This window comes from Vicugna pacos, chromosome 33 (assembly GCF_048564905.1).
Source record: "Vicugna pacos chromosome 33, VicPac4, whole genome shotgun sequence".
Taxonomy (NCBI): domain Eukaryota; kingdom Metazoa; phylum Chordata; class Mammalia; order Artiodactyla; family Camelidae; genus Vicugna; species Vicugna pacos.
The window spans coordinates 15,111,759-15,139,715 of record NC_133019.1 but is presented as its reverse complement, the minus strand read 5'-3'; the positions used below and the strand labels follow the sequence as shown (position 1 = coordinate 15,139,715).

Genomic DNA, 27,957 nt, shown 5'->3' with positions numbered 1-27,957 from the left:
ATAAAACAACACAAATTGTAAGGCTTTACAAACAGCACAAACCAGAAGGCATTTTCTTCGGTATAAAGCGATTACCGACTCCTTCACGCCCCGGCGGGGCCCCTTGGTCAGCAGGGCGGCATTGCTCTGGTAGGCGTACACCAGGTAGGAAAGGGCCTCTTGGTACCTGAGAAACCGGTAGATAAAACACAGCTCAGTGCCCCTTCCCCAGATCCAGGGCTTAGACCCCACTGACCCCTAAAATAAGAACGCAATTGGCCGCATTATGGAAAAGGCTTCAGGATGGAGGCAGCACGAGGCACTGGGAAAAGCCTGACGGCCAAAGACCACAGCCACTCTCAGCTCCTCTGCAAACTGGCCAAGAAACCCAAGGCCCATCAGGAACTTCCCTGGGCTTCTGTTTTTCCCAACAATAAAGCAAAGAAGCAGACTATGCTCAAAAAGGTCCAAGCCAACGCTAAAATTCGTTTTCTGCGTTCACTTTCATTGATCACAAAAAATTTGGCCACTGTATCTCTCTAGTAATAAATCCACCATTCTGTGACGGGTGAAAGGGCATGTGTGATGTTCAGAGCAAAGCCGAAGTGAAACGCTGGAAAGAGCAGAGGCCTGCTGGTGCGTGTGACAAGGGAGCGGACGCAGCTGTGTTCTTAGAATTCCTGGATGGGCATCAACAAGTAACAGCGTCCTGACCTTAGTGACGTAAGAGGCCAACTTACTTTCCTTTCTGATAGAGCTCCAGGCCTGTCAGGAGATACACAGACACCTTTCGAAACAAACTGTAATCTTCATGCCACTTCTGAAAGGAAGGACAGCCGTGAATGATTAGGACCACAATTACTTCTGCACTTTCTACCACAGTGAATTTTAAACTCAATACAACTATTTATTGAGCACATATGGCCAGGGACAAAGAGATGCAAAAGCTTTCAGATAATACAATTTTCAATATTTAGCATAAAAGTCTACTGCTGACCTTACTTTTGACCCTGTTGCTTCTGCAGAGGAACAGAAATATTTATAAGCTTTAGAATTTAGTGTCTTAATTTCCAACACCCACATCAAAGGCATTCAACTCTGATCTCAGTGAATGGCCTCTCAAGTTCTGACGAAACCACCCAGATGTGGGGAAGATGGAGGGACAAGGCTGTTCCAACCACACAGAATAACACCCAAACTCTAGGTGGCCCACCTTGGGCAGCACGTAACATTGTTTTACCTACAACGCAATGCCTTTAAAAAAAAGTTTCTTTTATGTGAGCATTTGAACGCACAAAAATTTAGTTTCCAATATAGAAACAGTAGAAAAGTATATTATTTAAAACAGGCCAAAACCAAGAACTATGTTGTCTAAAACAAGACTAAAGTGGGTATTTAAAGGAAATGAAGTGTTGATTTAGTCGAACAGAAAAATGGAATAAAGAAACTGTCTCTTCTAAGGGTAAGGAAAGATCATTTATTCATTCTTACTCAGTTTTTTTGGGGGGGGAGAGTCAGTGATAACACAGAGTTGTTAGTTTTGCTTTAGAAAATGACTGTCTTTGCTTCGTGGACGTGAAGAAAGGACCTCACCTTGTACTCGTCCATGTTCATGTCATCTGGACCAATCTCCTTCAGCTTAGCCTGAGCCACCTTCATAATACTGATCGACCTGTGGACAAAATTCAGAAGGCTGTGAAAGCTGCCCCCCTCAGGGGAGTCAGTCAAGCCAGACCCAGAAGGAAGGCTGATCCTCCGAAGAATCCCCTTCTTACCTTTCATCGTAGCTGAGATTTTTATCTGCAAACTGTTCCAGAAGGGTCCGCTCTACTACCCTCTTAGGTGCTTCGTTTTGGAAAAAGTAGACGAGCACGTGCTGAAGGCGAGGGTCGCTGTGAGCGGTGGGGGTCTCCTTGGCAAGCTGGTAAAGCCTGGAGTACTCTTCATGGAATGCCTGTTAAATGCAGAATCAACAGTCGGAAAAGGGGGCACTGTGGGCTTCTACACACAGAAGGTGATGCCCAAGGGCTGGAGAGGTTTTCACAACTCTAAGAAGGTTTCTAGGAAGTCCTTCTTACTGAGGAATTACAGAGGCAACTACAAAATCTGTAAGTTGTTTGCATCTCCTAAGGGATAAAACTCCTCTGGCACCAAAGACCTACTGAAACTCATTTTTCTCATAAATTTCTCAGAAAAACAAATATTTTGTTTTCATTGTTTCAGGAATTTCTCAGAAAAACAAATATTTTGTTTTCATTGTTTCACATCCTTGAGGACCGAGGATGTGAATTTTAAAAATCCACATAAATGCAACTTATCCAAGTAGCTTAAAAAGCACGGTCTATGTTCTTATAGGATGACCCCCAAATTACCAAGGCAATGTCTCATTCACAGCTTTATTTACAGACATCTCCTAAGAGCAACAGCCAGCCCTCCAGTCGAGGTGTGACACAGAACTAGTGCCAAGACAGGAGGGGCGAACACTGCTGTGGGATGGCTTGGTCGTTAGTCAGGCAGGTAAGGGAGTTTTGTTTTATTTCAGTAAAAAACCCTTTTAATCCCACTTTTTTTACCATCTGATAAAATTAGTGCCCCAGTATTATGATATGTGTGGTATAAGGATTAGAAGGAAAAAAACAGAGATACCTTAATAAGCCCTGCTTCAGACCCATCCCGGTCAAAGGTCTGACGGGCTTTAGCTATGGCCAGGATGACCCCTTGCATGGCGGGGCTCAGCATCACCTACCACAAGAGGCACAAACACAGAGAGAAAGGAGAGGGGAAAGGTTCAGAAGAAGACTGTGGGAAAGAAGGGCGAACAGACGGCCGCAGGGAGGCAGAGCAGCGAGCGCCTCGGCCAGCGTCCACTGCAAGTCAGGTCTCACACACCTGCCCCTGCATGTTCACAGCCCCCATCCCTCTGCACAACGGCAAGACCCTGCCCACGACAAGCTACGCCTACATACTGTCTCTAGTTTAGCGGATGAATAAAGATGTATGTCTAAAAACACCTACAATATGTCACTGCTGAAGAATCAAGTTAAATTATAACTTTCGGGACGTGTATGAGGTAAGAATTCCAATTTATTTCCGTAGCTTGGGTGTATATCCGAAATACACCACTATGTTAGGAGTTTTACTAGGATGAATAGCACATTTAAAACAGTCTGGAAATACGGAATACACAAACAGGACTCCATAAAATGAAACCTTATAACGACTAAAATATATATATATGTATGTATCCCACAGGAAAAAAACCAGAAATCTGAGGGACAGGATTCATGACTGTTAGTGCGGGGTGACAACTGTAAAGGAGGTAGACAGTGAGTGACTTGGGTTCTACAGCTTCTTCCTAAAGCTCAGAATTAAAAGTAACAACTTCAATTCACATTTGTTTTGCTCATTAGATGATGGAAAATTTTATATTTGGAGGAAACACCACGGACCAAAGACAAACACGCCTAACTTAAAAGGCAATCTTTTTGGTCATGAAACCAAACAAGGAACTAAGGGGGAGGATATAGCTCAAGTGGTAGAGCGCATGCTTAGCATGTACAAGGTACTGGGTTCAATCCCCACGTACCTCCTCTAAAAAATAAATAAGTTAAAAAAACCTAATTAGCTCCCTGTCCCAAGAACAAAAAACAGAAACAAACAAACCAAACAAGAAACTAAATTCTACCCTTCTGAGCCATCTGCAGTGGCCCTTGTAAGGGGAGGTCTGGGGAGGCAGCCGTGTTCAATGGTAACTAAGACAGGCCCTCCTATCCATCATTTGTCTCGCCGAGAAAATATTAACTATTGCCACACACCTTACAAACATATATTCGGTTCACGTGAGCAGGAAATGTAAGACTGACAACAAACAGCTAGGTCCTGTACTCATCTCTGTACCTCCTCATCATATCCATCTGCATCAGATCTAACCAGAATCCTTCCCACACTGGGAATCTCGACTTCAGAGACCTCAGAATCAGGCTGGGCAGCAGACTCTGCGTCATCAGCCTGTGGGGGCTGCTCTGACTGCTCTGCAAGGTGTGTTTCCGGGGGCATGGGCGTCTTGGGTTCAGCCTCCTTAAGCTGCGGCAACACAGCGGAGAGAAAGAGTAAGAAAAAAAAAAAGGAGAAAGAAAGAGGGATCGGTTAAACGCAGCAGACACACAGAATAACAGAAACGTGAGAAAACTGCGGCAGTGACTGCCGAGAGCCCGCCCCTCCTGGGGCGGGGCTTCCAGGCCACGCCCACCTCACTCAACGCGGCCTCCACGCCGCTCTTCTCAAAGGCGCGCGCCGTGTTCGCTATGGCCTGGGCCGTCTGCTCCTTCGCTATCACGGCGTGCTCCGACGACAAGCAGCGCGCCCCGTGGGACGAGGCCACCGAAGGCTCTGGGAAAGAACCGCACAGAAGAATTAGCGTCTGATGAGAAATAACCACCAGAACACTGTAAGAGACACAAGGATGGATGGATACCAAGTTTAATACGCAAACCTTCAACAAACCTTTAAAAAAAAAATCTGCAAATTTTCCTCTAGAAACTGGTGACTTAAAGAAATGGCTAATTCAGCAAGAAGCCACTGGCTTTTCTGTAAAATTTAATGTGCTTCCAATGCTGTAATATTTCTTTACGCCAAGAAGGCTTCCTACATAAACCATCTCGTAGGGTAGGTCACCTTTGGAGAACAATTTTCATAAAAATCTACCTGTTAATCCTACCTACTTTCTCCTGCAACATGAGGAATAAACAAGAACTAAACAGAGCGAAAGCACAGGCAGCTAGCCTTTCTGTGGTTACTTCTGCTCAGCAGCAATGACATTCTGAAGCCACAAGATCTTCCATCAGGTTGAGGAAAACCAACTGTATTTGGAGTCTATTGTGCAAACTGTGGCCTGGCTCACTCAGAGGCAGTGCGAGGGGCTGGCCAAGGGAGTGCAGCGTGAATTCCACCAGATCACTGGCAGAGACGCCCTGCTCAGATACCTTGTGATGGAGAGAAGTCCTGTGATGCTGAGCTGGTGGAAGACTCCATTTGAGGGATTTTGCAAGACTGCTCCTCTTCCCACTCCTCGACTTCCTGCTCAAACCTCCAGTTATCTTCCTGAATGTAGTGCTTCAGTTCAACAGAGAGGGCCTCCACTTCTCCTAACATCTGACCTAGGTCATTTGGGGCTGCCTCTGAGGAAGAACAAAGACGGCGTTAAAACGGAGTCCCACTGAGCAAACGGTCTCAGGGAATCAAAAGGTCCTTTCTAGAAAGAAAGAAAATACGACATTTTGTAATAAGAAAATACATCCATCCATCAGAGAGGTACTGACAATATCAGGCCAATGGTGACAGCACTCCAGTAACAGCACCTGGCATATGAGTAGGCAGGCACATTGAGTACCTGTTGGATGAATGAATGAATGATGGCGAGTAAGAATTTGGCATAGAAGCCAATCAGTGACAAAGTAGCAAGAACAAAGCAAAACTTTCTTGGAAATTCAGAAAATCATTAGATCCAATGTAAATTTCAAGGTAGTGTTATCAGTGTAACCACTGTCCCTATTATTGATACGAATATCCGTCTCAAGAGAGTTAGAGATGAATTCCAAGACATTTACACTGCTTTGAGTTTCACACAATCAAGTGCTGTCAGAGAGCAATTTGATACAAAGGTTGGATGGTCAATGACACCTGGTTCATTAAAAGCTATGAGGAAAAATGGCTAGAATATCAAGGACATACTAAGTCTCATTTCTAATCCGGTGACCAAAGCAAAACAAAAAAACCTACAGCACAACAGAATATCCACTTACTGGTTGCTATTAACCAGTCTTTTCACTAAGCAAATGACAGTTTCCACTTTTTGTCTGTTTCTGTAATATAAAAATGAGCCATACATGTAGTAACAAGGCTTCTACATGCTACCAACAGCCAGCACAGTCATTTGTACAGTAACTCCCACAAACAGCTGTTCCTGCTTTCACACTGCAAATATGCAACTAGGAAGACAGGCTGTCCTTAAGTGAGCACTCTCTCCATTCCCCACTCCCCCAAACCACACCAGCACATTACAAAGACAATTTGCTACCCAGACAATATGCTCACGTGTTTTCTTACTTATGTGACACAGCAAAGTTTGAACGCTAAAGGAAGACGCTTCTATGACCTTAGATGTGAAAGGAAGAAAGTGAAGACTAAGATAAATGGAAAACAGCACTGAATATGGAATCAGAACTGGACTTGCATCTTGGGCCTGCCATTTATTTACCAGCTGTACGACTCTGGACAAGTGCAGAACTTCAGCTGGAAAATGCGAGTAACAAGAATTCCTGCCCTGCCTGCCTCCCTTTTAGAATTACAAGTTATTAGAGAAAAAAAGTTTGAAAGCATGCAGGAAGGAGTAAAGTACCAAAATGAATGATTGCTCCTAGCATTAGCTTCAGTGTAAGAGAAGTATTAAGTTGTTCAGGCAAATCCACTTATTAAATTTAGCTTTTCCCCAAAGGGTGCAAAAATATGTGCACAAGAACATCACTAAAGAAGAAAAAAACTAGAGGCAATTTAAAAGTCTACCAATGGTTCAAAAAGACACCTGCATCCCAATGTCCACAGTAGCACTATATACAATAGCCAGGACATGGAAACAACCTAAATGTCCAGACAGATGACTGGATAAAGAAGTTGTGGTATACTTATACAATGGAATACTACTCAGCCATAAAAAAGAATAAAACAGTGCCATTTGCAGCAACATGGATGGACCAGAGATTGAAGTAAGCCAGAAAGAGAAAGAAAAATACCATATGATATCACTTATAACTGGAATCTAAAAAAAAAAGGCAAATGAACTTATATATAAAACAGAAACAGACTCACAGACATAGACTACAGATTCGTGGTTGCCGGGGGGAGGGGAGTGGGAAGGGATAAACTGGGAGTTCAAGATTTGCAGATACGGACTGTTATATATAAAATAGGTGAGTTTACACTGTGTAGCACAGGGAAACATATTCAATATTTTGTAGTAGCTTAAGGTGACAAAGAATATTAAAATGAGTATGTATATTCATGCATGACTGAAGCACTGTGCTGTACACCAGAAATTGACACAACATTGTAAACTGACTATAACTCAGTTAAAAAAAAAAGTCTATCAATGGGAGGCTGGTTTAATAAATCATATACATATTTCATACAGTGGAATTATTATATGGTTGTTAAAAAGAAAAGAGTGGTTCTATTTTTAAAAATATAGAGATTGCTAAGATAAAAAACTAATGAGAGAGATGCAGAATAGAACGGAAAAACATCCCCCTTGAGGGAGAAAACGCGGTGGGAGAGAGATATCAATAAATAAAATCTAGCATCTGCATAGAACATTTCTTGAAAACTATATAAGAAACCTAAGAATGGATACTTGTTGGGCTCAAGACAAACTTATTTTTCGTTTTTATTTTCTTTTGTACTATTTGTCTTCTTCAAAATACATTATACTTGCTAACAAACTCTAATTAAATTTTTTTTTTAAACTACAAGACAGTTCCTTTCCCCAAGCAGTACAGATTTTCCCCATCCCTGGCTTCTGCTAAGGAATTTTTACCTGCATTGAAGTGGGGTAGCTTGTCATTAATGTACATCAGACAGTAAGCGCTAACATTCCTCAGGCCTCCGTAGGAATCTCTTTCAAGCTCTTCCCAGGAAGACTCGGTGACAGAGATGTCATTGTACTTGAGCCAGACTTGTCGGGGCTGATTATAGACGTAGGCCCAGTAGTGTCCTGCATTTGCCTGCCCTTCGTGCACGAGAACCGCGTGCAGGCGGTAAGGCACCTGCAAGTCAGAGAGCACCTCCTGAGACGGGTGAAGCAAAGCCATCCGATTAAAGTTTCAAGATTCAAAATAATTCCCAATTATCAGACATTAGAAAGCTGACTATCTATATATGTGTCTGATACAGAGTTCACACCAAAACATCTAACTGATTCGAGAGAGACTAAGAAAAACACAGCCTTGCCATTGTATTTCTGAATTGATAAAGCACGATGTTGACATTCCTATACATGTTAATACTCATTTTATCAAGATAGCCAGTAAGCTTGTACTTGAAACTACTGGTTAACATACTATTCTTTACTCACACTTTGGGGTTAGGTCCAAAGATTAAGTCCATATAGCCATCAAGTCATATTCTCCAAGTCAAAATTATATTCAAAGGACTTTCAGAAGATCAGCTTCCAACTAGTTTTTTACTTGCTAATTACACAACTGAAAATGAACTGTTTTGCTACCATCTTATTATAATCGCATTACACTGAATTTCCTCAGCATGAAATTAAAAGGCATACTTTTCAAGTAAAAAAAAAATCCATAGCCTTGGAATCTCCCAATTATATCTCAGTTCCTGAATCTTTAAAACCAGACAGCTGAACTAGATGATCTCTTTGAGGCCTCTTTCAACTCTAAACTCCATGACTACAGACCTAAAATGAAAGATAACCAAGACCTATTTATCCCTCGAATTTCAAACTCAGTTTATTTAAAAATAGAATCACCATGACCACTCATGCTGTGAACATACTTAGCACACTTGGGACCTACAGCAAGCATAACGGGTATCTTGTCCTATGCCTACTTTATTTGGCACCAAAATCTAAGTTAGTGTATTTCATTATCAATCAGTCACATGGTGTATTTCTTCTTGCAAGTAATCATCCACTTATTGGGGTGAAAATCCATTTAACTACATACTTGTTTGTTGCAACATTTGGAAAGCATTTTATTTTTCCCAATGTGGAGAAAATAGAGCAATGTTTAAGTGCCAAGTAATTATTGGTGAAAGAAAGGAAAGTCAGCCCTCGAATCAAATTAAACTTTCATTTAACCAGTAACTTGACATGCTTTCTTACTGGTGGTGAAATTTTTAAAATAATACAAAAGAGAAAATGGGGAAAACCTAAGATTTACATAGTGCATTCCTCTATGCGACACAACCGTGCCTCCACGTGACCTAGAAACAGACCGCTCCTCCCACAGCCATTCACACGGGAGCCACTGGAGGTCAGGCCCCTAACTGGAGCCTCTTTATTCTCTATGTCCAGAATGTTAATCTATACAAAAATTTCTGTGGATAATGAGAATTTCTGCCCTGCCCTCCCTGGAGTTATTAACAAAGCTTGAAAGCATGCTGCTAACTGAAGGATCACGAAGAACGTGGTTCTTTGGAAAGGATGGGTAACCAGTCCCTCGTCAGCTTCCCCCACTGCACTACTTATATTACTATTTTATGAGATTTAAAAAATATTTAACAATAAATCTTTCTAATATATGCCCAAAATACCATGTGGCAGCATTCAGTAAGTTTCAGGTTCTGTTGGCAGTAGAAAATACAGTGCTTTTTTTTTTTTTGCCTAAAATACAGAATAATACCAATTTCTTTCCTAAATTCATTTTTATACCTCAGGGAAGTTCCCATTCTATTTCAAAGAAAACTATCAAATTTTCTTTTGGTGTCTCCCACTAGCACCATCACACACGTCTTGACTACCTTCCCGTCAGTTTTCACTCTACCTGACGAAGGAGAGGATCACAGTACATCTGCTCAATAGTCTGCGTTGTGCTTGCAATACAGTTCTTTAAATCTGTGAAAAAAGAACACTTAGTTACAACGATTTCATTCCACACCACACAGGCTGCTTTAACTCTGCACATTCTTCTCTGTACACGGGGTTCTGACGATTTCAACTTCATTCTACGAAACACAAAAGGAGTATGTAGTTTTACAGGAGCTAGCACTTTAGGTTATAAAGACTTTTAGTTTCATGTAACTACATTAAGATTTTAACAAATGATCTCTTACAACTGGCATCGAAATTTCTTAAAGAGGAAATAATCTCTAGAAAAAAGACCTTAATGGTCACTTGGGTGTCAAATATACATCCTGGAGACAGGACATGAAAGAAGGCAGAGCAAAAGGCAAGGCTAGATTTCTGTGAATAAGAATTTGGGAATAATCTAGATTTTATTTGTTTGTTTGTTTGTTTATCTATTCATTCATTCATCCATCCATTTATCTCTAGATAAAAGGAGAAAGGAAGGGGTGGAGGGAAAGTCTGAGCAACATGACAGCAAGGCCAAAGGAGTTTTAAGAACAGAATATTGAACAGTTTGATTTTTCACTGTGTGTATCACTCAGTCTTTGTCTCATTAGCCTTTAGTAAAGCATATTTCATGTGGAAAAGACTTTAAAAGTGGAAATTAAGGAAAGCTAAATTACAAATTTGGGTCAACTCCAATCACTACAAGTGAAATAGAACCTGCAAACAAAAGTCCAGGATCAGATGGCTTCACTGGGGAATTCTATCAAACATACAAAGAAGAGCCCATAGTGATCCTTTTCAAACTCTTCCAAGAGACTGAACAAGAGGGAATATTCCCAAACTCATTCTATGAAGCCACCATCACCCTGATACCAAAGTCAGACAAAGACACCACGAAAAAGGAAAACTATAGGCCAATATCACTGATGAACACAGATGCAAAACTCCTCAACAAAATATTAGCAAACAGAATACAACAACACATAAAAAAGATTATACACCATGATCAAGTTGGGTTCATCCCAGAGACACAAGGATGGCTCAACACACACAAATCAATGTGACACACCACATCAACAAGAGAAAGGACAAAAATCACATGATCACCTCGACAGATGCAGAAAAAGCATTTAATAAAATTCAACATCCATTCATGATAAAAATCTAATCAAAGTGTGTACAGAGGGAACATGTCTCAACATGATAAAAGCTACTCATTGACACACCTACAGCCAGGATAACACTCAAGGGTGAAAAGCTGAAAGCCTTCCTGTCAGAACCCAGGACGCCCACGCTCACCACGTCTATTCAACACAGTACTGGAAATCCCGGCCACAGCAATTAGACAAGAAAAGGAAAAAAGGGGGATCCAAACTGGAAGAGAAGAGGTAAAATTGTCATTATATGCAGACGACATGATACTGTATATAGAAAACCTAAAGGTTTCCCACAAAAACTACTAGAGCTGGTAGAGAATTTAGCAAGGTCGCAGGATACCAGATTAACATAAAGAAATCAGTGGCATTTCTTTACACTAACAATGAAGTATCAGAAAAGGAAAGTAAAGAAATAATCCCTTTTAAAATTAATCCAAAAAAAAAAACCAAAAAAAACTTAGGAATAAGTCTGACCAAGGAAGTGAAAGACTTATACATGGAGAACTACAAAACATTGATTAAGGAAATTAAAAATGATTTATAGAAATGGAAAGATATTCCATGTTCTTGGATTGGAAGAATTAATATTATTAAAATGGCCATACTACCCAAAGCAATCACAGATTTAATGTGATCTCTATCAAATTACCCAGGGCGTTTTTCACAGAACTAGAACAAATAATCCTAAAATTTATATGGAATTACAAAAGACTCAGAATTGCCAAAGTAATACTGAAGAAAAAGAAAGAAGCTGGAGGAATAACTCTCCCAGACTTCAGACAATACTACAGAGCTATAGTATTCAAAACAGCATGGTGTTAGTATAAAAGCAAAACATATGGATCAATGGAACAGAACAGAGGGTCCTGAAATAAACCCACAAACGTTTGGTCAATTAATCTTTGCTAAAGGAGGCAAGAATATACAATAAAGACAGTCTCTTCAGCAAATAGTGTTGGGAAAACTGGACAGATGCATATCACTCAATGAAGTTAGAACTCTCCCTCAAACCATACACAAAAGCAAACTCAAAATGGCTTAAAGAAATAAGACACTATAAACCTCTTAGAAGAAAACATAGGCAAAACATTCTCTGACATAAATCTCAGCAATGTTCTCCTAGGGCAGTCCACCCAGGTTATAGAAATAAAAGCAAAAATAAACAAATGGGACCTAATTCAACTTATAAGCTTTTGCACAGCAAAGGAAACCATAAGCAAAACAAAAAGAAAACCTAGGGAATAGGAGAAAATATTTGCAAAAGATGAGCCTGACAAAGGCTTCATTTTCAGAATATATAAACAGCTCATACAACTTAATAAGAAAAAAACAAACAACCCAATCCCAAAATAGGCAGAAGACCTAAATAAGCAATTCTCCAATAAAGACATACAAATGGCCAATAGGCACATGAAAAAATGCTCAGTATCGCTACTTAGCAGAGAAATGCAAATCAAAACTACAATGGGGCATCACCTCACATCATTCAGAATGACCATCATTCAAAAGTCCACAAATGATAAATGCTGGAGAGGGTGTGGAGAAAAGGGAACCCTCCTACACTGCTGATGGGAGTGCAGTTTGGTGCAGCCACTATGGAAAACAGTATGGAGATTCCTCAAAAGACTAAAAATAGACTTACCACAAGTTCCAGCAATCCCACTCCTGGACATATATCCAGAGGGAACCTTAATTCAAAAAGATACATGCAACCCAATGTTCATAGTAGCACTATTTACAATAGCCAAGACATGGAAACAGCCTAAATGTCCATCAACAGCTGACTGGATAAAGAAGCTGTGGTATATTTATACAATGGAATATTACTCAGCCATAAAACATAATAAAATAATGTCATTTTGCAGCAACATGGATGGACCTGGAGATTGTTGTTCTAAGTGAAGTAAGCCAGAAAGAGAAAGAAAAATACCATGATATTACTTATATGTGGAACCTAAAAAAAAAAAAGGCAAACAAACTTATTTACAAAACAGAAACAGACTCACAGACACAGAAAACAAACTTATGGTTACCAGTGGGGAAAGGGGTGGGAAGGGATAAACTGGGAGTTTGCAGATACTAATATATATAAAATAGACAAACAACAAGTTCACACTGTATAGCACAGGGAACTATATTCAATATCTTACAGTAACTTACAATGGAAAAACACAAAAACAAATATATGTATGTTCATGTATTGACTGAAGCATTAGGCTGTACACCACGAGCTGACATGACATTGTAAACTGAGTATACTTCAATAAAAAAATATATATACAAATTTGGGTCAACTGAAGCCAGAGTTCAGATAAACTAGGAAAAGAAAATCAGTAGATGCAGGAAACTCTCAAAGGTAAGTAAGTGTCATGATGTCTCAGATCCCCAGGAGTCCCAGGAACTCTGAGAGGAGAATGTAGGAGAGAGCTTTTCACGACTGTAAAATGGAAACGTGTGATTCAATCTTATAGGGAGCAGAAAGTACCGAAGAGGTCACAAGCCCCGTGCCTAAATTCAGCAGTTTGCATGGCAATGGGAGGAGGTGTACCCCAGGTGCCGAACTTCCAATTATTCAAACAAACAGAAAAGGCAAAGGGTAAGTGTTTACAAGAACTGAAGGAGCCGACCTTGTATATCTTGTTCAATCTCGCTCCTCCACCTCTGAAGGCAGGTCTTAACAAAGTTTATCTCCTCGTCGGTCACTGTTCGAGGAGCCGGGTACGCAGGCATTTCCATGGAAGACTGGGAAGATGTGACTGGCTTATTTGCTGTCTTAGAGTTGTGTGAAGAATCTTCCGAAGAGGAAAAGGTACCTTCAGCATCCTGAGAAGTGCTCTCCTCATTTGTACTGAAGGAAGATAAAAAAAAAATGCTCATATGATAATTTCCAAAATATGCCTTGGCCTAAATGTGCTCTGCAGGGCAAGCTGTTATGTGGGAAAGTACAGCCAGAATTCAGTTAGTGCGTACTCTGGAAAGGTGCTGAGCCGAACTTAGCTAGTAAATGACAGAGAGGGACTTGAACCCAGATCTGCCTGGGTTTAAGAGTCTATGGCTCCTGCTTCTCTAACCCCTTGTTCTAATGCCTTTTCATGAAGAAAGGATGAGAAGGAACATGGAAAAGGAGGCTGGGACTGGAAGAGCCAAGGAATCAACTACAGAGTGTCCAAGATGCAACCGACTAGAGTGAGATTAGATGGATCCAGGAACAAAATATACAGAAGAAAAATCAGTGTCAGCTGAACATCCATCTCACAGGAACACCAGCCAGGTGGCACCGGGGAAGAGTACACGGCGCAGGACTGAAAGGCAGGCCATCCCAGCTCAACCATGCCTTAGTTAAACACCCAGTGTAATGCCTCAGCTATAAAATGTGAATGTTAACTCCTTTATATCATTGCTGTAAACTGCGAATAAAGTAAATGTTAATTTATCTGCTAAGCATTGCCAACCTGCACACAAAGAGGAACATAAACTAAGCTTCTAACTATACTTGGGTTTCTGTTTCACACCAAAATGGAAGAACATAAACTTTCTGTAGCTTTGACTTAAGAAACCCTCAGTCCCTGTTTTTCCCACCTGCCTTTTTCTCAAAATAATGGAGAAAACCTCTTTTCCCTATGGATCCATACATATGAAAAAATAAGCCTAATATAAGCAAAGGAGCATATATCTTAATCTCAAAAAAAAATCACACACACACAGAGTAATTTTAAAATCTAACATCAAGCAGTATTATTTTACGTGATTAAACAGACTGCCAAGGCTCTTTTTAAAAACTGAAACCACTTCTATTTCATTAAAGGACATGAAAACATTCTACAAAAATCCAAACACATAAGTAGTGTATAAAAAGTAAAAGAATCCCCCATTGCTTGATTCATGCCATTGCCTAGAGATCATCATTCTTAACACGTGTTATGTTCTATTCAGACAGACACACTGCTACGCACACATGATGAATGAATGTTATTCTGTGGAGTGGGGGGGTGCTGGGGGAATGGCTGGCTTTTTTTTTTTAACATAAAAGTCTAAATAACCTTTTTTTAAAAAGTAGGTGCTAGTTTTCTTATTAGTAATTGAAAGATTACTAATAATCTTTTTTTAAAATAAATTCTAGACACACACATCAAATCTGATCCGAGCGGACCCTGGTGGCTCCTGCAGACCACAAGGTTGCTGCCCGTGGCTGAGCTGGGAGAGAACCAAGGGCTCGTGTGACTTGGCCTCCCTGCTTCTTTTCTAGATAAGCCCCTCTAGGCTGTCCTCTTCAACTTCTAGTCAGTTCTTTTTCATATTTTAATTTTACATTTATGAATAAGTTTCTCTTTCCTTGATGTTTAGCTGGTGGAACATACTTCAGCAGCAGATGAGAGAATGAGATGTTTTGGAAGGTCAGGGGCGGAGGGTTTCCTGTGAGAAAGGCCTTAGTGGCAGCTGGCTTGTGGCTAGCTCAAAACTAGCGGCCCTGGTAGAGAACGGACACAGTTCACTGGGACAGCCCAAGACACCTTTGAAATAATCCTGACTATCCTGCGGGCAGGACAAGGCACACTCCCCCCACGTGACGGTTGGCAAAATCCTCCCCTTTAAGACAAAGAGCTCATGGCCCTTGAGCTCTTAGCGGGTGAGTGTCAATCAGGTGGAAAGGCAGCACACAGTTCAAATTAAACCAAAAGCCCCAATACGTGCATACTATTTTTAAAACTCGTCTTCATTACCTTTCCTTGGATGTCAGGTCAGACGCCGGGCAGTGCGCTGAAGACAGTGGCGATGTCACGCGTGCATCACTTGGAGACGGAGAGCTTTCTGAGGCAGGCTTTGTGCTAGCAAATTCAATAACATATTTCAGCATGTCCGGGAGCGGGAACCGAGCCGGGCCCGAGCCGTACTTCACGTACCTGAGGGGTGAGAAAGTGGTACTCCGCTGCCAAGCCTGTCCTGCATCTGCAGGCTTGCTGAGAAGATCTGTTATTGTGCGGAGAGTCAGCGGAAAGGCTTACTCCTAAAGGCTATGCAACATTCACTGTGTTAATCTCCAGAGCGAAAGTCCTCTAATTACAAAAGTGAGAAGAGATAACACTACACTTTTACACCGGGCAGAAAGCCTTTCAAGGGGGCTCCTAGTCAAAGTCAGGCCCCTTACGCTCTCTCCTGACTCACATCACACTTAGGCTCTGATGATAAAAGTAAGACCTGTTTCTTAAAGGAAAAGAGATTTCATCAGTGCTCAAATCTGAAAATAATGTTAGTGAACCAGTCCCAAGGGTTTCTTCTCTGCTGCCCTTTAGATCAGGTACTTTGCAACTAGGAAAACTGAGAAAGGGAAAGCTGGAAATGGGAAGGAGGTGTTGACAAAGGTCAGCGTTTAAGAAAACTGGCAACACGACTGTAAACCGACTATACTTCAATTTAAAAAGATGTGATTGATAGAAAACCAAAAAAAAAAAAAAAAAAAGAAAAAAGAAAACTGGCAAATCTTTCCTCTGCAAAATCCTACGTACCCTGTTATTCACATACTCATTTAAAAGCATGGGCCAGGTATAAATTATTGAAGGTTCCCTTGGGATTAATACATAATAAATATCTTCAATATGTAACCAAAATAGCTAATAAATTATTTTCATAATACCCAGTGTTCTGCCAGTACTAGCATATGCTATGCTCAGTAAAGAGATTTACCTTAATGAATTGTACACTTCACTACAGGAGAGAGTCTAAATAGTCAAGTAATTAAGGTGACTCATTGGTACAGGTAAACTCTCTAATTCTGGGATTCCACATACAAAAGGATGGAGTCACTTCATATTTTTCTTCTCCAAACAAAGTGAAGGAAAGAAACAGGTACAGAACTAGGAAGAAGAAAAACTATTTCTGTATCAAAAAGGGCATTATGAAATGAAAAATAAAATACAGTGTGACCCCAAATCAACCACATGTTAGAGAGTATGTAGCAAAGACTTCATCCTCTCTAATTTAAAGGAGAAACAGAATGATTTTTCCTGTGGATCTGCCTGCCAGAGAGTTAGAGCTTTCATTGGAAAGGATGTTAAATATGTAAGGCTAGAGAAACTTTAAAGAACTGTTCTATTCCTTAGATCTATTTCTTTGGCTTAATTTCAGTTATTATTTTCTCTAAATTCCACTTATCTTTCAAGATCTACTTTCTCCAGAAAGTCCTTAGATCTATTTCTTTGGCTTAATTTCAGTTATTATTTTCTCTAAATTCCACTTATCTTTCAAGATCTACTTTCTCCAGAAAGTCCTCCCTCAATGTGCCATTCTCCCTAACGCTGGAAGGAACATCTCCCCTCTCCTACAGGACACGATCTAAACCTCTTGCCTATCCCATAGATACGGTTAGTATGTCTTAAGCCCACAGTGTTTGTTGAAATAATTTATTAATATTACTGGCTTGGACTAAAAGAAAACATTTTATTAGCAATGCAACATTGATTATCTGTCGTAAGATTGTAAGTCATCATTTTACAGCTGTAACTCTTCCCAGGTTTGTTGTATTTTAATGACATATGCAAAATTTCAGGAAAAAGTTTTCTCTAAAAAACTTATCTTCCATTTTGTGACACAATCATTTTCCTGTTCTACTGAATTCCTTTGGACCAACTACTTCATACAGTGCAGTACCTTTAGTACAATTTGGTAGAATCAAAGCAAAAGTAGTTCTAAAAAAGATGTCTACACTGTATACAAGAAACCTTATTTTCAATATTATATCAAAGTACCTTACAGAAGAAATAGTGAACATTTTAATTTTTTTAAATGATAGAAGCAATGCAGGTACCTGGTAAGAAAATCCAAATACAAAAAAGTGTAAAAGCCCCATAAAAGCCATGCTCCTCTGCCTCAGCTCTCCCGTCTAACAGTGTCCACGAACAGTTTCTTGTTATTATTCCCAGGATGATGTCATACACAGGGAAACCACTTTTTAAAAAATTACCCAAGTAAAATTATCTGAAATTTAAAAAGTCATTTTATTTTATAAAGAAGTAGTATCCAGAGTATAGAAAATGCTCCTGTGCACTATTTTAAAATCTAATATAAGCCAGAATGGCTTGATGGTTCCTGGCAAATTGAGCGTCTTTGAGCTATATGCATTGGGTATATCTGGTTGTATAAAAACAATTGAAATTTTCCAATCTTACGAAGTATCACTCAGACCTTAAAAGTAAAATACTGCTGCAAGTATAAAGCCCTGTGAATTTCCTCCAGGACAGCATCTGAGGGACCGATCATCAGCGCAGGTCAAAGGTAACTAGACGCTGGATCTTTAAGGGGAGAGGCACCTACAGGTGCAGGGTCTTTCTGGGGCTGCTGTGGGAAGTTCTGCTTCTCAGGGAAGTTTCTGACCTAGCAACGAAGCGGGTAGAAGCGGTGCAGTGAGGCAGCAAAACTGTTAAGCAGATAAAGCGGAAAAAAGCCATTGACACTGGATGGGAATTCCTTCCTAAATTCCAAATCAACAGGCTCTCCCCTGACTAGAGAGAAATGACACGGACTCCTTAGTAGGCACAGGGTGATTCCACAGAAACAGCCCCTGCAAAACAAGTGAACAAAAAGGGACAGATTCCCCTGCAGGAGAAAGGGCTTTGGACGTGTCAGGAGCACAAGGCCTCAGTATGAATGGGCGCTGCTCCAGGAGAACACCGCTGTCTTACCTCCCCAGCACCTCAACAACTGCTCTCCCAAGACAAAGGGGTTGGAGTTTTGTGACAGCTACCTCTCCCGTGTTTGTGGGAAAAGGCGGCAAGGTGGGTAGAAAAGGTAAAGGGCTATGAAAGCAGAACTTAGGTTGTCTTCAGTGCACCGCCGACAACCGACTGAGGGACTGGGTCATGAGGGTCCCCCGGGGAATAGCGCCCCAAGGACACAATTTGCTCATCTTAAAGACGACTGCTTCACACTTAGGAATAATTTTTTCTTAGCTATTTTATAAAATACATGTTAATGCTTAAACTCTGAATTATTTTTTTAAATATGAGCAAATTATCTGATTTTAATGACTCACTCTTACCTTTCACATTTCTAAATACGAAGGTGTCCACGACTCACCTTTCCAGCTTCTGCTGCAGAACTTTTATTTCCTCTTTCAACTTTCGAATACACTCTCTCTTACTTCGAATAAGCTCTTTGCTTCTGTACATGTACCTAAGCAAATGATAATCCCGCAAACACAATTTATATTTAAAAACGTTAATGACACAAAGTTTCAGCAAACTTGGGGTACAAGGAAACTGCCTTAATCAGACAAATGACATCTTTGAAAGCACAGAACTAACATCATATTTAATGGTGAGAGACTGAAAGCTTTCCCCTTAAGATCAGGAACAACGCAAGGATAACCACTCTTGCCTCTTCCAGTCAATGTTTTACTGGAGCCATAGCCAGTGCAATAAGGTAAAAAGAAATTAAAGTCATACAGGTAGTAAAGGAAGAAGTAAAACTGCCTTTAGATGTAAATAACATGCAAAGATCATCTATATAGGAAATCTCAAGGAATCTCCAAAAATGCATCGGAATAAGTGAATTTAGTAAGGTCAAAAGATGCAAAGTCAATTTAAAAAGAAAGAGGAAAAAATCCAGTGCATTCCTGTATGCTTGTAAAGAAGAAATGAAAAGTAAAGTTTTTTTTAAGAATCTTGTAATAACATCAAAAGCAATAATTATTTAGGGATAAACAACCAGATATGTGGAAGACCCTCACACCAAAAATTATAAATCCCGGTTGAGAGAAATTAACAAGGACTTAAATAAACGGAGCAATACTGTGTTCATGAATTAAAGGACTATTATTAAGATGTCAGTTTCCCCCAATTGATCTATAGGTTCAACACAATCCAAATCAAAATCCCAATAGCTATTAGGAGTTTTGACAAGTTGATTCTAATATTTAGACAGAAGTGGACCAGAATAACCAAAACAATTTTGAAAAAAGAACAAAATTTGAGGTTTACACTATCTGATGTCAAGATAGTACAATAATATCACAGTAGCCAAGACAGTGTAGCACTGGCGTAAGATTACACAACAGACAGTATAAAGAAAAGGCCCGCAGATGTAGGTTCAATTTATTTTAGAAAAAAAAAAATTCATTGGGGGAAAAGAGAGTCCTTTCAGTGAATGGCACTGGAATAACTGGACATCCACATGCCTCCTTTCCCACTCCTGCAAAAAAAAAAAAAAATCCCCTTACCTCATACTATACGTAAAAATGAACTCAAAATGGGTCACAGACATGAATACAAGAGTTAAAATTACAAAATTTATAGGAGAAAACAGAAAACTTTTGTGACCCTGGTTTGGCAGATTTCTTAATTAGAACACAAGAAGCAGAAACTACAGAAGAGCAACTGATACATTAGACTTCATCGAAACTAAAAACTCCTGCTCCTCGAAAAACACTGGTAAGAAAGTGGAAGAGACAAGCAGAGACAGGGACTATTTGGATTTGCATCTAAAATACACAAAGAACTCTTAGAATTAGTACAAGCACAACCAGATTAAAAAGCGCATAAAAGATGAACAGACACTTCGCCTAAGAAAATAGACAAATCACCATTAATTAAGCACATGAAAAGATGCCCAACACTGTAAATTATCAGGGAAACATAAGTCAAAAGAAAAATAAGATATTCCTACAGACCAAATAGAATGGTTAAAATTTAAAAGACTGGTAATTCCAAATACTGGTGAGGATTTCGAGCAAGCAGAGCTCTCACACACCGCTGATAAGAGTGCAAAATTGCACAGCCACGTTAGAGACCAGTTTGGAAATTTCTTATAAAGTAAAAAAATATACTTTTCATACGACCCAGCAATCTCACTCCTAGGTATTTTACCCAGAAGCACTAAAAACCACACCAAGACTTTTATGTGAAAGTTCACAGCAGCTTTATTCGTAACAGCTTAAAAGTGGAGACAGCTGAAATGTCCATCAATTGGTAAATGGAAAAAACACTGTAGCACATCCATTCGCTGTAACACCACTCAACAGCTAAGAAAGGCTGCTCTGACACTCAACGACACTGATGGACTCCAAAAACATTATTCCAAGTGGAAGAAGACGGCCACAACAGGGTTCATACTGAGTATTAATGTCCCTAACTATGACATTCTAGAAGTGACAAAACCACAGGGCCAGAAAACAAGAAAGTGGTTGCCTGGGGTTGGGGGAAAGGGCCTGACCGCAATGGGGCATGAGGGAACTTCCTGGGTGATGGAAATGTTCTCTATCTTGACTGTGATGGTGGTTACTTGGCTGTTAACATTCGTCAAAACTCACTGGCTATATGCCTAAGAACGGCAACATTTCTTTTTATGTAAACTATATGTCAATAAACTAGACTTTAAATAGATTAAAACTCTATTAAGTCTGCCTAGAATTTTTTTTTCCAGAGTACAAACAGTATTTAGATGAGAAATGAATACACTGCAGCTACTCTTCATACTGTTTATCAGCACAGATTAGCAGGGCTTTTACCAAAGCCAACCTACTCAAATTGTGGTCCAGAGATCAGAAGCATCATTAGCATCACCCTGAGAGCTTCTTAGACATGCAAACTCTTTGGCCCCAACCTAGATCTACTGAATCCCAATTTCCACAGTATCAAGACCTCCAGGAGAGCCCTATGTACCACACGCTTAGTACATGCTCACTTCTACTGCTGCAGTATGTCAAGAAGCCAATCAAGCACCAAACTCACCTGTCCATATAGATGATCTGAGGAAATTCCAGCTTATTGTGAATCTTCTCTGGCTGACCAAGGGACTGATTGAACTCAAATCTTGAGAGTTCAAAGGTTAACACTGGAGGTAGCTTCGTAAACCAACGCTATTGTCAGGAGTAGAAATGCGGGAGAGAGAAGTTAATTTTAGGAAATGTAATATGCCAGCCAGATTTAATATGTCCCTCATCAGACTTTCTTCTTTTGGTATAGAATTTATATTCAAATCAAAGTCATACTACAGAGGTTTTTTTTTTTCAATCTCAAATAATAAAATGACCACTTAGAATCATTCCTTCTTAGAGAATATGGTTAAACACTCCTCAAGATTCCAAATTTACGAGCCAGTCAACAACATTTTAACTCAACTATCATCCTCAGAAATAACAACACTTAAATATGTGAAATGCACCAAGAATCTACATATCATTCACTGGATCATCAGTATTCCAAAGAGGTTCAAACCCTGCAGAAAATGGCTAGCCTAACCAAAGAATTAGAAATTATCTAAAAACACTAATATGTATACATAATATTACATACTATTTAAAGTCCAGTAACCATAATTTGAATCCCCAATTTTTTAAAAAAGGAAACTTGAAATAGCCTCATAATTATGAGTTCTCAAGTTGCTGAGAATATCCCTGAATTCCAAGAATTTCCAGATCTCATAAAGGACTTAGCCAAATCCACCTATAATGTTACCTTGAGTTTCAGGAAAAGAAAGCATCAAGTTATAAAAGAGCGCTCAATTGTCACTGATCACAGATGAGGAAATGCTAAAGCAGAAAAGGCATTTCTGTTCACTTCACCTGTATGCCACCTGTATGAACAGCCTGGCAATGTTTCCTTTACCAAAGGTGCAAACAGCTCCGTTCCCTCCACACCCTTGTCAGCATGAGGTGAATCCAGATAGCCTGCCTACCTCAGGGCTAAATCTAAACAGGCATAATTCTCTGTTTTGTTTTTTAATAGAGTTCCCATTCTTGAATAAAGGTCTCCAGGGGTCTTAGTAACTAGTGAACATGTCTCTTCTTTTGTAAGAGCGATCACCAGCTCCGAACAGATGGCACACATGTTATGTCTCCCAATCAGGAATCAGTACTTCCCCTGAAAAGCCAGGCAGGCGGCAGCTGTCTCCCAGGTCCAATCCTGCTCTGCAGCTAATGCACTTTGACGAGGCTCATGTTAGGCTCTCTATTTTAATTCAAGAAAGATTTCCTTTCCCTTATAGTAATCACTGAATTGGACTCATATAAAATGCAATTCTGTTTCAAAACGTATGATGAAAGGAGAATGATCCAAGCTGTGTGGTGCTGACAACTATCCTTCAATGTAACTCACTAATTCTACACTCAATCCAAATTTTGAGGTATTAATTACCGTTGCTCTCTCCCCCTCTAACTTCCCACTTTCTTTCCAACCAACAAAAATAAATGAATCCTAGATTTAAAAAAAATGTTAAAGCAAAGGCAGACTTTACAACTGAGAATAGCAAATACTGTAATAGGGAAAATATTCTAAATGGCATACCAGAGAAGGTAATCACTGCACTTTTATCCTCTGAAAATATGGAGGCAGTGGGTTCTCCCTACCCAGGTACAGGTAGGCTTCAACAGAAAGAAAGAAACTTGATCATACTTAAAACATCAGAAGCAGCACACAACCTTTATGCGATTAACTCAAATTCATATGAGAATATATTTCTCAAACATTAAGACTCACTAATACTTCTCAACTCATAAGAGACTTCAGACTAGTTCTCATAAGTGTAAAGGCATTTAATATGTGGTGTGAAAACAGCTTGCCCGAAAGCTCTGTCCTATTTAAGTGGCTTTGTCATTGGCTAAGCAAATAAAAATACCCAACTCACCTCTTGTCCATACTTCACTGAGTGATCAGAAGGAAGCAGCTCAATGTCGCCCTCCACCATGGCCCCTTCCAAACACTCGTCTAAGTTGCGATAACCATTTACCTGAAGGGGATACTGGCCGAAGGTCTCGTTGTTACAGAAGGGCTTTCCTAGGCAAAGAAATAGATTGCTTTTTTAGAGACATCACTACTGCTTTCTAAAGCCTTTTTCCTGGCACCACAGAGACAGTATCTTCGTAGTTCAGCGCCTCTGAGAACTGGTTAGAAGTGTTCTCAGCCTGTACGGCAACCTCTAAGGAACCAGCGGAGCCGGGCACAGGTCATTAACACCTGTTAATAGCACAGAAAGACAGACAACTGGACATTACACGACGTTACACGTCTCCTGATCAAACACTGCCCAGCTACCTGTGAACTAGTCTTGACTGATTTAAAAAACCTTACGTGAATCTCGTCAAACTCTAGACCTAACTACCCATTTACAGAAAAAGGAGCAGAGAGGAATGTGTTAAACTGTATCACAGATGAGTAAGCAGCACCATTTTAAGCAGCACCATTTTAAACTGTGGAGCGTATTAGAGAACATACAACCTAATTTCTTAAAAAAAAAATCTCTAAAGGAAGAAAGGATGGGGGGAGAGAGATTTTGAAAATAACTTAAGAGACATATCAACCAATCATAAATGAACCACATCTGGATCCTGATTAAAACAAACTCTAAAAAAGTATATATATGTGAAAGTCTGTGTTTATTTTTACACGTATAAAATTATATATTTATATACTTATAAAATTATAAAACAAACTGGATATTTGATGTTTTTAGAGAGATAGTTGTATTAGATTGTTTTCAAAAGGGTATCAGAGGAGTAGTAAGACGACAGGGGTTAGATGGAGAATGGCTGGCCACAGGCAGCTTAGAGAAGCCTCTACAGAAGACAAACATTTTTTGGCCACCTAACTCAACGACACCTTGGGATTAGATTTATGTCAGAGAAAACAACACAGAGAAAACTGAATAACATCAGCGTGTGTCTGACATTAATACAAGATTTGGGTTGTGCAAGTATCACACAATTTAATAGAACAACTCTGAGACAAATACTGTGCCCATTTTACAGATGAAGAGACCGAGGACCCAGGATCTCACATAGTTTGTCCACGATTGCACAAATATTAAGAGGCAGAACAAGTATCAAGCCTCTTCACAGTTACCGAGTCGTGGTTACAAGTCTCGAATTAACATTTAGAGCAGAGAATTTACCTTCACGAACCCCTTCAGTGAGGAAAGTGCCGTAGAACAGCTGCACCATTGGATTTTCAGGCTTGCTCCTGGGATTGCTACTTTAAAAAAAAGGAAATACTTCTATATCATTTGGATCAGATAAGCAATACACTAAACCCAACCATCATTCAAAGGCAAGAATAACACATTTTTCATCAACCCCAAAGAGTCAGCTATGTGCTAAAAGAAGTAACAGATTAGTTCAGTGCAAGTATATGCCCAGCATGGTCCTAAATTCTGGAGACACAAAGACAACAGGCATGATCACTGAGCTTAAGGAGTTGAAAGTCTAATGCGGTCATACATGCAAATATATGCATGTGGACACATTCAATACGTAACCCATACCCACTGACAGAAGTATATAAGGTACTGAAGTTGTATAAAAGTAACAATGAACTCTCTTGTGCAGTTTTGCAAACGAATGCAAAAAAGCTTTCCCAGTGGCACGACAGAAATTCAGTCTATCCATATTATACTATCAAGTTCATATCAAGGATTGATTTGACCTTTTTTAATACATTTTACAGCACAGGTCATGACTTTATATAACAAAGTTAACAGTTACGGTCCTTTTAGTAAAAAGCTGCAGGCTAGTATGATGATCTGTAGCCTTAGAGGGCAAAACCAAAGGCAAGGGGGATAAAGAAGGACAAACATTAGTGTCTACCCTACGGGCTTTGGTAAAAATCAGCAATCTCCACCCGGGAAGAATCATTTCCCCCATATCACGGTCATCACTGGACCACGTGAGTAGGAAGGATGTACAAAGAAACCCTCAGCACTCACTTGACATTAACCGCCAGCTGGAACGCATCCTCTAGCCAGTCCAGGAGCTTGTGTGTGAATTCACTCACGTCTTGCTGGAAGAGAGGCCCAAATTGCAAAAGAATGAGACCCGACACTATACTTAGGGAAGTGAAAATGTGCCTTTATCCAGTGGTTGAGATTCTACTACTATGAAAGGATTTCTTTTTCAGGGCCAAACGTCCTGAAGATACAGGGAACACTGGAACCCGGCTGCTGCAGATATCACGGAAGGCGTGTGAGGCGATCTCTGACGGGGCTGTGGTTAAGAAGAACCTGGAACTCTAACCCTCCCAGCCACGTCTATTTGTAACAAACTAACAAACAAATAAAATCTTCCAGTCAGGCCTTGAAAAAGGTCCAAAGAACAGAGTAGTCTTCTACGGGAACAATCGACATCTGAGCAGAGAAAGGAAACTTATGAAATGTTTCGAGAATTTTATAGAACTGTTGGGCCTTTACATAAATAGACTGAAAAAAAAGTAATTTTATGAGAAAGAAGCTGCTGTACCAGTGACAGCTTTGATTTTAACAGGAGGTAGGGAAAGGAAAGTAGTAACGTCGAGAAGACAAAGATTGCTCAGAAAAGCTACCCAACTCGGGTTGAGACGGTTTCGAAAAAACAGTATTTCTATCTGGGCCATCCACAACAAAGGATGGACGTCCCTTATCTTGGTGACCCTTTGCCATGATTCACTGAGATATTTTCCAGTCTCTTCCACTTCAACAGCCCCTGGATAATTCTGTTCTTTCTACTCTTATTTCTTCTTCCCTTTAGAACTGCCAGCCTCCCCAACACAGCACGCCCGCACGTATGTGCGAACCAGCCCAGACATGAGTTCCTTTTACCACCTGCTCCCAGGCATCATGAAGGGCCAGAGCACTCAGGCACCCAGGGTCCCATTCACTCACGTTCATAGCTTATTCCACAGCCGAAATGAAGCACCAGCACCGTCACAGTAACAAGGCATCGTTCCAACCTCCAGAGTTTGAGGGAAAGCGCGAGGGTAGCGGGCTTCCCGTACCTGCTGTTCCTCAGGCGACCGGAAGGCTCCCTTTAAGAGATCCAGGGCTGCGGAAGGGTCTACAAACTTGCGATTTGAACCCATCATCAGAGCAAACAGATACTGAAGCTCCTGCATGAACATGATATTTCTCTTTTCCTGTAGGAAAGACAGCAATATATACTCGTATACTCTCGTATTTAGAAAATCTGAACACATAAAAGAAAGAAGTTGCTAACGATCACTTCCTAATTCATTTTTACACAGATCTAGGTCAGGGTCAAGTCTCAAACTAGATTACAGGTACTCTGATAAGGTCTGTGTAGGGGATGGGCCTAAACTCAAGAATTCCTGTTTAGAAGCCAGAGAGAGCATTGTCAGAAAGCAAAAGTGTCTATTTTCTAAAGCTGCTGCCCTCCCTCCTGCTGGGAAAGGCATCAGGAAGGTGAGATCCTGGGAAGGGCTGGAGCTCCGGGAGGAGGCTACATCCTTTGGCTAAAACGGACTAAAGTCTCATCCAAGAAGGCCCCGGCCTCCAGCATCAGGCCAGCTCCCCCGCATTCCTCGGTGAAGGAGGCCACCAACAGAAGAGGTGTTTCTGACTCTCCCAGCCACAGGCAGAAAAGCTGAGGCTGTCAGGGTGACTCGCCACCTTCTTGAAACTGTTTTTCTAATTTTATTCCCGTTTAGCTTTACACTCTTGTCAACTCTTATTTCTTGTCACAAAGAAAGACAAAGAGCCATTTGGAAATGAAAACCAACACTGCACAAGCCAGAGAGCAACACGGCTACCAGCTTTAACCAAAATTTAAAGGTCCCTGGGATGTCGGGGACTAGGCAGTGAAGACTCCTCGACGCCAGCTTACCGTGTGACTTGGACAATTTTCAAGGACGTTCTGTGGCAGACTGTAGCTGAGAACAAGTCTTCGGAATTCAGGCAATTGAAAGAGAGACTGAAATAAAGAAAGAAATGGCTTAACAGTCTTTCTTTCAAAATAACCGCTGCAAAAATTTTTTTTTAACCTTAAAAGAACTACACACAGTTCCCAATCCAGGATCGATTTGACCCTCCACCATCTGCTTCCTCCCCTGTAGCCTCTGTGTCACGAATTACATTCTCCTCCTCCAGCCATCAAAGTGTCAAACTTTAGAACAGTCTCTGACTCCTTCCCTTTCTTAACCACTCACATGCAGTGAGTAAGAAGCCCCGTGCACTCTGCCTTGGGGCGCTGCTTTATTTAGAACCACCTCCTCTCCATCAGTCCCTATCACCGGCTCTAATGGAACTCCCCTCACTGCTCACCTGGATCACAGCACATGGCCTGGCCTCCCAGCCTCCAGAGCCTCCCCTGTACCAGTTCCCTCTCCACACAGGTCCTTCCAACCGCCTTGCTAATATGACCAAAACAGAGCTCCGGATTCACTGAAGGCTATGGTTCGGGAAGAGGTCTTCCTACCACCCCGAGTCCTGCCATCCTGACCTTACTGGTCAACATCCAATCTAAGGGACACCCTGTCAGCTCCGCCT

The 27,957-nt window shown here is 40.5% G+C and overlaps 1 protein-coding gene across 6 annotated transcripts in view; it reads right to left on the bottom strand.

Moving 5' to 3' along the window:
* USP28 (ubiquitin specific peptidase 28) overlaps positions 1-27,957 on the bottom strand; it is a 56,648-nt gene that overhangs the window by 4,387 nt on the left and 24,304 nt on the right. For 2 of the 6 annotated variants that reach the window (XM_031670497.2, XM_031670500.2), the window contains 19 exons: positions 27,296-27,382; positions 26,451-26,588; positions 25,408-25,481; positions 24,598-24,677; positions 23,335-23,483; positions 21,441-21,568; positions 18,790-18,885; positions 15,441-15,620; positions 13,347-13,567; positions 9,534-9,604; positions 7,568-7,796; positions 4,962-5,156; positions 4,229-4,368; positions 3,877-4,062; positions 2,626-2,721; positions 1,755-1,933; positions 1,573-1,651; positions 720-799; positions 43-166 (listed from right to left, as the gene is read on the bottom strand). In XM_031670497.2, coding sequence (XP_031526357.1) covers positions 43-166; positions 720-799; positions 1,573-1,651; positions 1,755-1,933; positions 2,626-2,721; positions 3,877-4,062; positions 4,229-4,368; positions 4,962-5,156; positions 7,568-7,796; positions 9,534-9,604; positions 13,347-13,567; positions 15,441-15,620; positions 18,790-18,885; positions 21,441-21,568; positions 23,335-23,483; positions 24,598-24,677; positions 25,408-25,481; positions 26,451-26,588; positions 27,296-27,382 — 2,532 coding nt within the window. The remainder of the gene's footprint in view (positions 1-42; positions 167-719; positions 800-1,572; positions 1,652-1,754; positions 1,934-2,625; positions 2,722-3,876; positions 4,063-4,228; positions 4,369-4,961; positions 5,157-7,567; positions 7,797-9,533; positions 9,605-13,346; positions 13,568-15,440; positions 15,621-18,789; positions 18,886-21,440; positions 21,569-23,334; positions 23,484-24,597; positions 24,678-25,407; positions 25,482-26,450; positions 26,589-27,295; positions 27,383-27,957) is intronic. The other 4 variants (XM_031670501.2, XM_031670498.2, XM_031670504.2 and 1 more) reach the window with 4 other exon arrangements.